The sequence below is a fragment of the Sceloporus occidentalis genome, unplaced genomic scaffold, assembly GCF_023333645.1.
Source record: "Sceloporus occidentalis isolate IW3139 unplaced genomic scaffold, rSceOcc1.0.p SCAF_5, whole genome shotgun sequence".
NCBI classification, from domain to species: domain Eukaryota; kingdom Metazoa; phylum Chordata; class Lepidosauria; order Squamata; family Phrynosomatidae; genus Sceloporus; species Sceloporus occidentalis.
The window spans coordinates 51,321,055-51,336,239 of record NW_028316985.1 but is presented as its reverse complement, the minus strand read 5'-3'; the positions used below and the strand labels follow the sequence as shown (position 1 = coordinate 51,336,239).

Here is a 15,185-nt window from a genome sequence, read left to right as displayed (position 1 = left end):
TCTAAGCCAGTATCTATTAGGATGGCTCCATTGACATAACTGTTTCCAGCAGTAAAATCTCCCTTTCCATTCCTGCAGTCACCCTATACCCCAAAGACATACTCTGGGTGCAACCCTTCATGACCAGTTTTTCAGGTGATACTGGGAGATGCAAGTAGGGAGGAAAGAGAAGAATGTCTCATTGCCCTAGCAGTCAACACAACGGGCAATGTTGTATTTAGGCCTTTGTCATCTAGAAGTAAGGCATGTAAGCATCCCTGACACATTCAATCTCTGTAAATCCCAATGCCCTAGAAGCCTCCAAATTTGGGGAAATATTTCTGAATTTTGACTGCAAAAGGCAAATTATTAGGCTAGCAGCTTTATCCAGACTGGGTTCATCAAGAAAGAATACAATATAAACAAACAAGCAGCCTCCAAAATAGGTTTAATTTGATCCAGGAGTTGCACTCGCATGGTTAGCTAATCTTGTTGCTATTTATAGGGTTTAGCTTTAGGTCATGTGGAGCAAAGAGTGGAGATGACACACCCCCCCCCCCCCCCCAATTATTGTAGAGGAACCACAACAAGTGGCACAGTATTCAATAGGCCTGAACCCTAGTTAGGTTCTAACCCTCAGGTTAGAAATTAGTCACTATCTGTGCTGACAGTTTTCTGTGGTGTCGCTTCCTACTGTCATGTATTCACTTCGTCTCTATCACTTTAAGCAGTTAATTTTCCTGTACTGTCCATTTACCTTTCATAATTCACTAGCACCATCTGTCAAATTCCATTCCCTCTTATTTTGTGAAGCATGATTGTAGAGACTTGTATGTAACTTGTTCAGCATAATATATTGTCAAGCTGATAGGCTGAGCATGTCACTAAGAACAAACATGTCTTTTTCTTTAAATCCTGTTTTGCAAGATGAAATTTTAATCTTTATTTAGATATTCCTGTTTACTGAAGTACACTTACATGTGTGTGTATATGTATGTGTGTGTGTGTACACACACACACACACACTTGTTTTCTACTCCAAACACAGACAGCACCAGGAATTTATGAAACTAGCAATATGGATATCTTTGATCTGGGCACTCATTGCCCTTGGCTGATGCTTCGTGATGACCTTGACCTGAGTCTGAGTCACTGTCAAGAAAAGGCAGCACAACTAGAGAAATGTTTTTCATTTTATTTGACTGTTTTTGACCACATGCACTTATTTTCCTAAGCTCTGGATGAGACCAAGTTCCCAGCCTGCTCCTGCTGACTTGAAGCTAGCTTTGTTTTCCAGGTCATGATGCAAGGTGGGTTAAGAGGGTGGCTATAAAGCTAGAAATTAATAATTCTTTCAATAGAAGGACCACATTATTTTGTATACTGTTGTATCCTACTTGTTTATAAAGATCATTTGCATTTGTAATGTTTGCTATATATTTTTTCATGTGTATGGAAATATAGCACAGAATCATATGAAATTCAAGAGATTTTTCTACTTTGAATTTTTAGATATATTGCTGAAAGACAGATTCTGTCTTTGCCTGTTTGTTGAGGTTTTTTTGAGTAAATATAACTACTAACATTATGCAATCTTGTTTTGTTCCTGTTGTGTATCTGTGTGTGTTTTCTTCACAGTGCCACCTTGGGCCTTAATAGCCATAGCCATAGTTGCAATCCTATTAGTCCTTACCTGCTGCTTCTGTCTGTGTAAGAAATGCTTGTTCAAAAAGAAAAACAAGAAGAAGGGCAAGGAAAAGGGAGGAAAGAATGCGATTAACATGAAAGATGTAAAAGATTTAGGCAAGAACCTGAAAGATCAGGTAAAGTATATATCTTGGTTTTGAATGATGTTGTATTTGAAATCTGCTGAAAGAAACTGAGAAAAGGAAAGGGAATACATAAACTATCAGTAGCCTGATAGCAGTAATCTATTTTGGAAAACTGATTAGCATTACTCTGAGATCACACAGCATAATCCTATCCATGTTGACTCTGAAGATAGCTCCACTGATTTCTGTGGGGTTTACTACATAGTAATTGTGTATAGGACTACCTCATCTTTAATTGAAGCTTGAGTTCTCTGGGTTGCAGCCCCAGAATATTTTCATTGCTATAGTCAACTACAGATGTGGAGCAGGATATTAATTGTACATTGGTGTTCCTAAATAAAGAAGATTATTCTTCTACAGTCCATCCATGTTTATTCAGAAGTAAGAATCATTCAATTAAGTGGGGCTTATTGCCTAGTGAACATGCATGAGGATTACACTGTTAGTCTCTGTTTGACACTCTTTACAGACTCTTCAGGGCTGTTTACAATAACGATATGAGGCAAATGCAGCTCTCTTTAATAGTTATGGCTAACTAAGGAAAACCTCTGAGAATGGTGACACTAAACATCACTGAGAGAGAATTTTCACTGTGTCCAAAAATTACAGGACCCCAGATTCTTTGGAGCAATCCATTACAAAAGTGTGTTGTTCTTGTTTAAAAGACAAAGAGGATGCACATTTAATCCAAATGTTACAGTTTGTGTTATGTTTTTCTGCATGTGCTTTAAAAAAAAAAGCACAGTAAGCAAACTTCTAGTTGCAGGATCTGTAGCAGTATTGAAGTCCTGAAACCTTAAGTCCTGTTCTGTTTTACATCTGAACATGTAACTGGGAACAGGAGCATACGGATAAGCCACAACCACTCCATGTCTTTGAACAACCAGAAACAAATTAGAACTTCACATGACAGTCTGGAGAGGGCTCTATAACTATATTCAGCTGAACGTAGTCACAAAACACCTGAGGGCAGGAATCTAACTTTGTAAGAGTTCCCAGCCACAGGAGCTTTGTAACTCTATGTTTGTATATCTTCAGTTTGCCTGTTGACTTATGGTGACCCCATGAATTTCATAAGGTTTTCTTAGGCAAGAAATTCTCAATGATGGTTTTGCTCATTTCCTTCCTCTGAAATATATCCTTTAGCACCTAGCATTCCTTGGTTTCCCATCCAAATACTAACCAGGGCTGACCCTGTTTAGCTTCCAATATCAGACAGTATCTTGTGCCGTAAGGGCATTTAGACCACTTTGTAATTACATACAACTAAATGCAAATATAGTGCCCTCTTCAAGATCTTTGCACTCAACATGTAAAGGTCTAATTTATTTCTGAGAGTACTCTAGAACATGGGGGAAGCTCATCTTCTACCAACATTACCATCTCCAGATTTATATGTGTTCAGATAAATGCCTTTAGACTCTCTCTTTCCTTTTTCTGAACATGAATAAACCTATCATGTATGCAAAGAATTACAAAGTGGGGCTTCTTGATCAGAAGGTTTAAATTTTTCACTTCCCGGATGTTCTGATATACTTTTTGCTGGAATCCAAATAATGAAAATTATTCCCCTTAAGTCACATTAAGATACATTCATTATCTAATGCAAGACAAAAGTGGTATGAAGAGTAGTTTCTTTCTGATATTATTGTTTTTGATAAATTTATAATAATTCCTGTACAGGTAAAGCAACTTCCTATAGAAAGCCTACACAAGTTGCTGATAAAATTCTGTTGATGTTCATCTGTGAAGTAGCTCCCAGCTGGTTCATGATCCTCTTTATCATAGAAAGAGGATAATGTCCTCTGAGGTCCATAATGTCCACTGAGGAGAAGGTTTGCTCAAAAAATGGTTGCAGTCCAAAGTATTTGTAGGCTCTCCTTTCCAAGAATAAGAACATTGTCACAATGAAAACCTATTTTGTATTGGAAAGCAAGAGGGATTGGGTCTGCTAAATCATTCTTGACAAAACACAAGTGCTCCTACAAATTTGTAGGAAAAGCATACTGCGAAAGAGGTATGGCAGTAGGAAAGCATGAGTTGCAACCCAAAACATGATTTAGCAGGTATTTTAATTCCCTTTCGGGATAGGAATTAGGTTTTCATTTACATTCTAATTGTAATTTGCTGTTTCTCAATTAATACGTTGACTATGGCAATTGTGGTTAAACCTTTGCACCTGAAGACAGGAATAGCTTGATTGCTCTTGTTTGAGACCTCTGCAAAAGTCACTTTGTACATTGCTAACAATACTAATAGTAACAATGTCATTTCTTTATAGGACAAATTGTGTGTATTTTGTGGATATCTTTTGTGTGAAGTTAATTTTGTATATTATGTAACAATTTTCTTGTAATTTTATTATATATTATTAAGTGTTCTTCATTATATTTGTTCTGACCTGGACAAATGACCAAAAGGTGATAATAGCATTCTACATATTTATAAATATAGAAATGTGCATTGGTGTTTACATAGAATTCATTAGGAACTCCTTCTCCAAAGAAACCAAAAGTCTGACATCTGTTGCTTATATCTTGTTTAACATAAGAGATAAGGGAATCTTAAAGGATGTAGAAACATGCATTCAGTTATTTCACAGAATGGAAATCATCACTTACGCCGAAATAACCTTTCAAAAATGATTCTGTAGATATGCTATAGAGTTCAGAATACAGAATGCTATGAAATTTACCCAGTTGTTGCCCAGATAGATACTGATATTTTGTTTATAATCTGAACAAAAGAAAAGTTAAATTCATTGCACCTATCATCTTTCAATTATGTTTCATGCCAAGCTCCATTAAAAAAAACAAGAAAACAATTTTATGAGAACAAGCAAACATTTTCTGATTGGTCCCCAAACATATTGGAGGTGATTGAAATCTAAATATCAAGTGAACAGAGTGAACAAAAACATACACCATACATTCATAGATAGGGTAGAATTCCCCTCTTCCATATAACTGTAGGCACTAATTCAGAATCCACTCATTGGTCCAGTTCAAACAATAATCCAGTAGTACCCAAACAGTTTACCCTTGGGACTCCCCTTTACATCTACATGTGGACAATGTGTGTCCCCTTCAACAGAGTATATGAATAAAAATACATTTTGTTTATTTAGTGTGCATATTTTCATTTTCATGTATATTCATATTGTAGCATTTTATAACGAGATAACATTGTTCAAATTAGAACAGTTTTATTTAAATCAATATAGAATTCAATGCATGTGTAAATTTAACACACACAAATGTTTGTCAAGAGGAGGAGGAGGCAGAAGGGTCAAGGTCTCCAAGTATCATGCCCACTTTGAGCAACTCTTGCGTTCACACACCTGGGAGTCGTGCCCGACAGTTTGAGAACCACTACAATAATGTAAACCAATAGATTATTGGGAACCAAATACAGTGAGCTTCTGGCTCTTGTACTCCATTTCTCCTTTCATTTTAATATGTGAGTGGAGAAGGTGGTACTTCCACTTTAGAACAAGTCATTTTTCCACATTACATATGACCTCAGGGTAAAGTTAGTTAACCAACCTTTTCAAAGCATTTTCAATTGCTAGCTCATCCTTTCCTCCTCTGTGTCCATGAACCAGGTTCATCTCCATCAAGCCATATTTTCTATAAAACAATTCCTGATCCTTTAGATTCAGTTGTGCTGTGTATGGAAACAGTTAAATTTCAGCAATCCATGATCACAGTGTGCTCTTACAGTATAAAACTATGTTCTCGTGTGTCATTATTATTGTTGTTGTTATTTGTCATCAAGTCATATTTGACTTAATCTTATGAATGAGAGACCTTCAAGAGCCCTGATCATCAACAGCCTTTTTGGATAATTTCTCCAGAAATATACTCAAACTGGAGCAACCTTTTACTGGAGGAAAAAAAGGTGAATACAAAAGCAAGAAATCTTCATCTCTTGCCACAGGTTAATTTCCTTTCAAGTTTAGCTTTAGATTGTAAGGTTTCCAGTTTAAGAACAAAGGTCTTTGAAAAGTATCGTAACTGCAATCAGGAAGGCATCAGAGCAAATGCATTGAAGATTAAGATGGAACTCTTGCTCTTGCAAACGTTCTGGTTGAAAGGGTTTGCAACCCCAGTCTCTAAGAGCTCATTTCTGTGTAGGGTGGCCAAATGCAAAAGAAGACAGGCTGCTGCAGCTTAATAGTTCTGTAAAAGATGGAATTTCTGCAAGTATACCATGTTACATACTGTAAATTATAAATTTTCTCTTCTGAGCTGTTGCTAAAGATGCAAGAGTCCTGTACTTTTTTCCACTCAGCCACCTTCTCCTATGTGAGTGTTTATTCCTATATGTGTTTACTCATAAGTAAGTTCTGCTGTGTGCAATAGGACTTTCTTCTAGGTAAAAGTACATAGGATTGCCACCTAAATTTTTATGCATGTAGAACAGGGATAGGCAAATGGCAGCCCACAAGCAGCCCCCAGAACATGCTGGGATCACAATGGTGCCCCTGATGTTTCCTTAAAGCCCTCTAGGCAGCATGAAGGGCATTTTTGCCACATGGCGGGCTGGACCATTTCAAGTGCAGGAAAGGCCTATTTAAAAACAGGAAGGCACTTCTGGGTCACTTCCTGTTAATAAAAAAGTCATTTTCTCAGCCAGACATGGCAGAAATGCCACCTATAGAGAGCCTTGGTTTTTTGTTTTTTTTTTGAGGGGGGGGGGTTGTTTTTGTTTCTAAGGGGACAGTCCTCCAGAGTCTCCTGAGGGTATAATGTAGTGCCCTTCCCTCTGACAGATGCCCATCCCCATGTAGAGAAAGCTTTCAGTTTTTGAAGGAATAACTGTCTACATTAGGTATAGGTCTTATAATGCAATCATACCCATCTACTCAGATGTAAGCCCTAGAGTCCAATGGCACCTACTTCCAAATAAGTGTGTATAGGATTTCAGCCTTATTGGTTTCAAACGATTCAGTAGAAAATGTACAAGATACATAAATGGTCATTTCTCCATGGTTTTAGTAATGTTTGTGTGTGGCTGTTTTAATTTTTATTTCTTCCTTCTATGTCCTCCTTATCTATGTTGTGTCTCATGACTGTTCTGGATTGTCACTTGCGGTAGGTTTATTTTGCACTTTGGGCATACCTAGTATAAAGCTCTGATATATTTACTCTCCTGACAGTGTGGCTCCTCTGCTGAGATTTATGCATAGCTTTGAGACACATCAAGAGTCTGAACTAAATTGATTTCTTTCTTTTTCAGGATTAAAAGTTTGGGGTTTTTTCCCCCTTTCATTTTCTCCATGAAAAAAGAAAACATGTATTAAGCCTGAAGGTATTAGAAAGCTCAAGTTTTGATATGCACAGAAAATTATGCACGGGTTTTGGTTTCCTTTTTGCTTTCATATCAAAAGTTACCTAAGCAGCTTGAAATAGGGCCTCATTGGCTCTTAATGTATCAGAATCTTCTTCAGTTTCTTGGGATCTCATGGTGTTTATGTAGCCTTTACACTGTTAGCCATTCCTGAAAATCTGTGCTGTGCTAAACTGATTTCAAGAAATACATTGGTGTAACTAGGAAAATATTTGGTCCATTATTTTGAGCTATCTTCCTATCACAATTTTCACAGCTGTAGTTTATCAGTCTGAAGCAATCCTCCAGTGTCTCCTGTAATTTTCTACTGCCACTTTTTTTTCTTATAAGAAGATTGGCGGGTGGAGGGGGGTGAATTCAGCTCCAGAGACCTTTAATAGGTTCTGATTTAATGACTCTGAATTTAATGTATTGGTACAGCAAATTTCTTGCTTAAGTTCAGCCTTTGGGAAAGGAACTGACTTAATCATATCAGTGATGAACAGTGGCACTGAAAAATTATCAAAATTTTAGCCCATTTCTTGAAGAATAATTGCTGCAACATTCTCTGTCTTTTATTAGGTCACAATTTGTTAGAGGAGAGGGAGATGTAATATCTCAGCCTTTTAAATCATATCAGACTGATTTTTTCTCACTTGCTAGGTACTTTGATTTTACAGAGTACATCCCTTGATTAGATCAAGACATAGTGACTTCTCTAAATGTGATATTTTGTCATTGAGCCTCAGTCCTGCCTGTGTTTACCTGCTAGAAAGAAGGAGACTATTTGCCTACTGCATAACTCTTTCCTGGGATCTGTCTCTCACCCTGTATGCCTACAAGAGGCTGTAATTTGAATGTGATGGCATCACCATATTGCACTTTGTGTTTGGTGCAGTCATGGGACATAGGATTACAGTTGACAAATGCAAGATTGACTTGGATTTAAGACACTCTTCTGGGTTATTTACATTGCTTCAGAAAAGTATATTTTCCCCCAGATCTTGGAGTTCTCTTTTGAGGACAACATCAGTCAATTCAGTCAATTGATTCCAATCACGTCATAACTGGAACTCAAACAAATCAAATATGGCATGAAAAGTAAAAATACAGTTATAAAATCTATTGTCTTTTGCTAGATGTTCCATATCTTTTCTGGACATAAGATAGTGGGATTATTTGAAATCAACAAAGTTTGCAAAAAAACTTCTTGCTGTGATGGCTAGACAATCCTGAGAACTGTAACTCAAAAAAGTAACTTTTGCAAGCTGTGCTTTTTCTCTATGCATTGAGTAGTCACACCACTGGTTTTTTGTAGCACAATAAGCTTTCTGCAGTTACTCATTTTACTGAGCATTTTAACTAGAGATGTGATAGTTGAGTTAAGTACCCTTCATGCTACACAGTTATAGAGCTACATTCCACTTTAGAGAACCTGTGGCTAGGACACTGAGATGCCAGGGTTCAAAGCCCTGCTTGGCCAGGAAAACCCAATGGGAGATCTTGGGCAAGTTATATTTTCTCAGCCTCAGAGGAAGTCAGAAGTTAGAAATGGCTTGAAGGCGCACAACAATAAATTTCACTCTCACTGTCATGGCTACCTCCTCTCAAATATTGGGATATCTAGTCTGGGGAGAAACTAAAACATTTTGGCTTTGAATTCTAAATATTCATCCCTAAACTGCAGATCCTAGAACCCCAAATATGTTACTTTGGTGGTTAAATGGAATATGGAACTATAATTGCATAGTGGGAAAGGGCCCTTGTTTGGCTTAAATCCAAATATCCTAGGTCTTGACATAATTGTAAGTTTCCAGCCAGTTTCTAAAATATCTCTCCTGAAATGCTATGGTGTGGAAAACAAAATCAAAATCCTTGAAAAATAAATTGAGCATGGGAGTTTACAATAAGATGTGGCTCTTTCAAAAGAAGCCACCAGTTCAGCAAATTCTAGTGTAAGAATGTGTGAAAAACCTAATGTGATGCCCAGGAACTCAATAATGGAATGAAATCAATTCAATTCCTAGTCACATCTAAGTGCGTCATTTGTTGTAGACTTTCAGAAATTGAAATAAAAAGCAGTACAAGTCCACAGAACAGAATAAGATTATAGAGAAAACTTACTGAATGAACTACAGTCCACCAACCCCAGCATACTGATTTCCAGAGCATGAAAAAGTTAATGCAAAGGATTTGTGTTTTTATTATTTATTTACTTAATTTATATCCCACCGTTCTCTCATCATGGGATTCAAGACGACTTCAACTCCCCAAATTCCCAGCTAGCACAGCCAGTAGCCTAAAAATCACTTTTCCAAGTTCTGTTGTAGGTTCCTAGCCCAATGCCTCTGAGACCCCATAAGTAGCAAATGAAAGGAAGAGCCTTCCAAAATGGCAACTATAGCTTCCATTTTAGTGGGATGATTAATATGCCTTGGGCCTTAGCCTCAACTTCAAAAGTACATTAAGAGTACTGACCCCCTGCCCTCAAAACAGGTTCAGACCCTTGAATAGCTCCTTTAAAGTTGAGATTGAACCCCAGAGTTAATTTACCAGTTCATTGACATGAGAGCCCCTACCTGCCCCTGCAGTCTTGTACTGACATTGTTCCTCAGCAACTGGCATTCAATGCATACTGAACCTAAAATCACTGAGAACAGGCTTCAAATCACAGTTGCTTTATTGCTGTGTGCCTTCAAGTCATTTTCTATTTATAGCAACTATGAGGCAAACCTGTAACGGAGTTATCTTGACAAGATTTGTTCAGAGGGAGTTTCCCTTTGCCTTCCTCTGAGGCTGAGAGAATGTCACTTGCCCATGGTCACCTAGTGGGTTTCCATGACTGAGCACGAGTCTGAACCCTAGTCTTCAGAGTTATAGTCCAACATTCAAACCACTACACTATTCTAGCTCTCTTCTGAGTAAATGGCTTTAGGGTAGAAATCTCGTTTGTGTGTCTGGCCTATCTTTCATAGATCTCTAGCCAATGTGTTCATAAAAATCCCAGAACTGGTAAAAACAGCATTCATAAAACATAGTAAATACATTTCTGAGACAGCAAATTTAAAAAGAAAAACAATGAAATTGATTGCAGTTCCAACTAGATTTTCATAAATGCCAAAGTAAACAAATGAGAGATCTAGGTGCCAAAAACCCAATAAATAAGTAATGTTTGTAACTGAATAGATAGGTAGATAGAAAGACTAGCTACAGGTGTTCCTCTTGGGAAGACATTTCAAAATTGGAGCACCACCATGGGAAAGGCTCTGCCATGTGCCAATCCTGTGGTTTCCTATCCTTGGTTCTGATCTGGGTCCCCAGGCTGGCATGGCAGTGGACAGGCTCTTTGGGCCAGGATCAGGCAAGGACTACCAGATCATCATCTACTGACCAGTCCCAGCCCAGGGCTAATGACCTGCATCATCAAAAAGGAGGAGTAGCTAATACCCCAGAGGATAGGATCAAGATTCAGAATGACCTGAATAGACTAGAAAGCTGGGCCAAAGCTAACAAAATGAAATTCAACACAGAGAAATGTAAGGTATGCACTTAGGGCAGAAAAATGAAATGCACAGATATAGAATGGGTGACACCTGGCTGAATGTGACTATGTGTGAAAGGGATCTTGAAGTCCAATTAGAGCACAAGTTGAACATGAGTCAACAGTGTGATGCGATAGCTAAAAAGGCCAATGCAATTTTAGGCTGCAACAATAGAAGTATAGTGTCTAGATCAAGGGAAGTAATAGTGCCACTCTGTTCTGCTTTGGTCAGGCCCCACCTGAAATATTGTGTCCAGTTCTGGGCACCATAATTCAAAACGGACATTGAGAAACTGGAGCATGTCCGAAGAAGGGTGACTAACATGGTGAAGGGCCTGGAAACCATGTCCTTTGTGGAACAACTTAGGGAGCAGGGGATGTGTAGCTTGGATTTTTAGAGGTATACAGCCTGTAAGGAAGCTTAATATAACTTTTGTTTGGCCTCTACTAGAGGGCAGTGTTTCCACTGTAAGGAAATCTAGATGTTTCACTTCTGTCTTCAAAAGGACATGTAGGTGCCTTTTAGCAAGCTGAAAAGTATTCCATAGGGGCACAATACCTTTATAATTGTATACTTCCAAGCAAATTTTGTTTGGGATTAACACCAGTTTTGTAGATTCTCCTACTTCGTAGAACAACAGTGTAGACTTCTTAGGAGAGGTTTTAACCAAGTCTAGCTCACTGTTATTGTGTTTCCAAGCCCTTATCACTTCCTGATTCTTGATAATAAGATCCATTTTACAGTTTAGTGTCCTCAGCTCCTTGTAAATATATTCAACTGTTATGGCCATAAGTTGTATTGTATTTGAACAGTAAAGCAAATTCAACAGTTCAGTATCCCTCTTGCCTATCACCCTTTCCTTACTACAGCAAATGGGATCAGCTGGTTGATTTACATTTTCACAGGGTCATTTGGCTGCCTTGTCTATTTCAAGTACAGTACCTCACTATCATTTCTGCCATCAGTTTAGCTTGCAGAAGAGAAGGTTACGAGGTGATATGATAACCCTGTTTAAATATTTGAAGGGATGTCATATTGAGGAGGGAGCAAGCTTGTTTTCTGCTGCTCCAGAGAACAGGATCTGGAACAATAGATTCCAGCTACAGGAAAAGAGATTCCACCTCAACATTAGGAGGAACCTCCTGACAGTAAGGGCTGTTTGACAGTGGAACAAACATCTTTGGAGTGTCATGAAGTCTCTTTCCTTGGAGGTCATTAAACAGAGGTTGGATGGCCATCTCTCAGGTATGCTTTGATTGAGAGTTCCTGCATGGCAGAAGGTTGGACTGGATGGCCCTAGTGGTCTCTTCCAACTCTACGATTCTATGATTCTATAATTCTATGACACCAGGTTGGGGAGAAAATTGGCCTTTTTGCCCATGTGTACAGGCCTTTTCAGCACCAGCACCTTTATTCCATAATGTGGAATTAGATGAGGTTTTCATTTGGGAGGGATTAATGTGTTCCTCAAATCAACACCATCACTGTGATTCTAACCTACTGCTTCCTTGGTTTTTCCTCAAGCTACCATCATATTTGGTTGCATGGGTCACCAGCAGATACTGTACAGGCCTGTGCTAGCAGCATCTTAATCGCAAGCCTCTGTTGTATACTTTTGACTTAAGGCACACTTCTAGAGAAATTTTTCTCTTAATTTGTATAACTTTTTTGTTTGGTTGAGGTTTTTATTATTATTATTATTTAGAAGCTGTGTCAAGACATGGAATGCACTTTCCTCTGCCTTTCATAATCTACAGGCTCTGCAAGAGAAGTCATTAAGCAATAAACCATTTTGTTCAATCAAGTTTTTAAAGCAACCAACATAAAATATTCCAATTTTTTTCTTAATATAATTTATCAAGCAACTGTGGGCTATGTAATATGTGGCTTTAATCTTATTATCTGGAAAGGCAAGCTGAGCTGGAGTCTCATTTATTTTTATAGGAATAGGATAATTTATATCCATGTTACCCAAACTGCTATCAGTACCAGTTTGGCATATACATAAATTTTGCAAGTCTGGAGTTCATCTTCTAAAAGGAAAAGGCAACAAGATAAATCTGTAAAGGGGGTCCAGTTTTCAAACTATAGATATGAGTGGTATTATGTCTTTGCAAATTATTTTCACAGTGCCAAAGGAAACAAGTTGATATGTTTAATATTGTCATGTTATCCAGGAATGTATCAAGCAATTCCAATCCCCTCTTTTTTTCCCCTCCTGAATGAGAACATCTATCATGAAATGTATTTTGGTTTCATTTAAACTAAAGTAGTTATGATTGATTCCCTTAAAACCAATGGAATAAGTGAACTGTGGTTAATATGTCCCATTAACATAGTCAAAAATTACAATTGCAGCGGAGTTCTGCATTAGTCTGCTCAGGCACAGGTAAGTTTATGTGGCATTATAGTCTTGTATTAAATCTGAAGGCTATAACACTAAATAAATACACTTTGTAGTAAGGCATATTGAGTAGTTTAGAAATTGAAATCATACCTGATAGAAACTTGAGCTTTCTAATACTACACAAATCAGTGCTTTCAGTGTTTTCTCATTAAAAAAAATCTGTATTCGTAACAGCTATCTATACCTTATTTTTTAAAAAAAATGACTGGTGTTTTGTCACACACTCCAATTTGTGTGTGTTTTTCTTCCATAACTGTGGTAAAAATCAATGTGCTTTAAATCAATTTAGTTCAGCCTGGCTTTAAATTGAGAACAAGTGAAAAGAAAAAGAACAAAAGGGGTCTTCTTTTCTGCAAAGTGCATCGGCTAATGGCGTAGTGATACCTTTGCTTCCATATTCATCATAAACCAAAACAAAAACATTGAAAATGTTTGGCATCTCATCTTATGAAGAAGTTGCGCACAACAACATGATTTAAAATAGAAGTATTTCTTGTAGAAACACTCTGCTTTAGTTGAAATGTAATTCACAGCATGCACAACTGTTTTCAATTGAATGACTCTGCAACCTTACCTATTTAATAGCATGTCTATCCACACTTGTTTATCCATGTTTATCCACAAGACAATTTGATTCAACCACATTTTAAGTAAATATATAAATAAACATCAAGTTGACATTTTGTGTTTCAGGCTATGAAAAAAAAATGTTGCTTGTCATACCCTGCAAGAGATGCTTTTTCCTTATTTCATTGCTTCCTTGCTGCTTGCCAATTATGATATTTCTCTTGTGCAACCAGAGTATTAACTATATATGTCAACAACATATATGATTTTGTGTTATCATGCTTGCATTTTATGGCTTTACTATAGGGTTGAGCACGGGTGCCTGCTGTTTAGGGCTTTACTTGGAAGGTAGTCATATTCATGACAATTGTTGTTGCCCTTGTTCTTTTCAGGCCCTTAAGGATGATGATGCTGAAACTGGGTTGACTGATGGAGAAGATAAGGAAGAAGCCAAAGAAGAGGAGAAATTAGGGAAAATCCAGTATTCTTTGGATTACGACTTTCAAAACAATCAGGTCTGAAACAAGTGTGATAAGACATTGTTGTATGCATGAAAACAGATATATCTGTCAACTGGATATGCACTACCTCTTCGGGTTGTGTACTAACCTTTCAAATTAGTGATTAAAGTAGCCATAATTCCAATTTTTAAATAATATTGCAGAAATGTTGTGGATAGATCATTTCCATCCACATTTTGAAGTGTTATGCTACTTTTCTATTACAATAATAACTTTGTGTGCAAGTGATTCCTGCCCTCTTCCCACCTGTTCTTTATGTTTTATTTAACAAGTGTGGGTTAAAGGAAGAAAGGGGAAAATGTCACTGGGGGGGGGGGGGGTTCTCAAGGGCAGCCAGCTTCACACATTCCTCCCTGTAAGATTTGTATCACAAGTTAATACTATTTGTTATGTCAAATTTGGCAAATTTCAGTGTTAATATTGGAACTTGAAAAAAGTAACAATGATAACCCTCGTTATTCCAATTCTTAATTTATTGTCCTAGTCTTGTGCAGGCAGATTGTGCTTGCTTAAGACCTCTGAGATTAGCCAGCAGAAAGATACCTCTACCACTAGATAGAAGCTTACACCTAATGTCCCCTATAACCAGCACATTTTCCAGTCAGAATTGCAATGTGACTTTTAACACCAGAAAGTCACCCTGGTTAGTTCTTGTACTCTTAAAAAGTTCCTCACAGGTGCTACCCACACATCAAAATATGTCCTCAGTCTTCCTGCCAGAACAATATGATTGTAGTCCAATTTCAACAAATCTTTTCAACTCCCCTTGCTATCCTACTTTCAAATAATGCATAAAAGAATCTACAAGACTAAGAATAAAGAAGCTCTTTTTCTCCTCAGTTCCCAAAGCAAACACAAGTGTGAAAGTGTTCTGAGTCTAGGCCTTTAGTGGGCCACTCCACATCATGAGCATCTCTTCAAATCAGTAGGAAACCTTAACATCTTCAAAGAGCAGAGGATGTTAAGGGGTGGAAGAGACAAAAGCAGCCAATCTTTTGTGAGAAAT

The 15,185-nt window shown here is 37.6% G+C and overlaps 1 protein-coding gene across 5 annotated transcripts in view; it reads left to right on the top strand.

The window, feature by feature from the left end:
* LOC149312150 (synaptotagmin-1) overlaps positions 1-15,185 on the top strand; it is a 419,893-nt gene that overhangs the window by 304,441 nt on the left and 100,267 nt on the right. For 4 of the 5 annotated variants that reach the window (XM_089524048.1, XM_089524046.1, XM_089524047.1 and 1 more), the window contains 2 exons: positions 1,618-1,802; positions 14,051-14,173. In XM_089524048.1, the coding sequence (XP_089380174.1) occupies positions 1,618-1,802; positions 14,051-14,173 (308 nt within the window). The remainder of the gene's footprint in view (positions 1-1,617; positions 1,803-14,050; positions 14,174-15,185) is intronic. The other variant, XM_089524049.1, reaches the window with a different exon arrangement.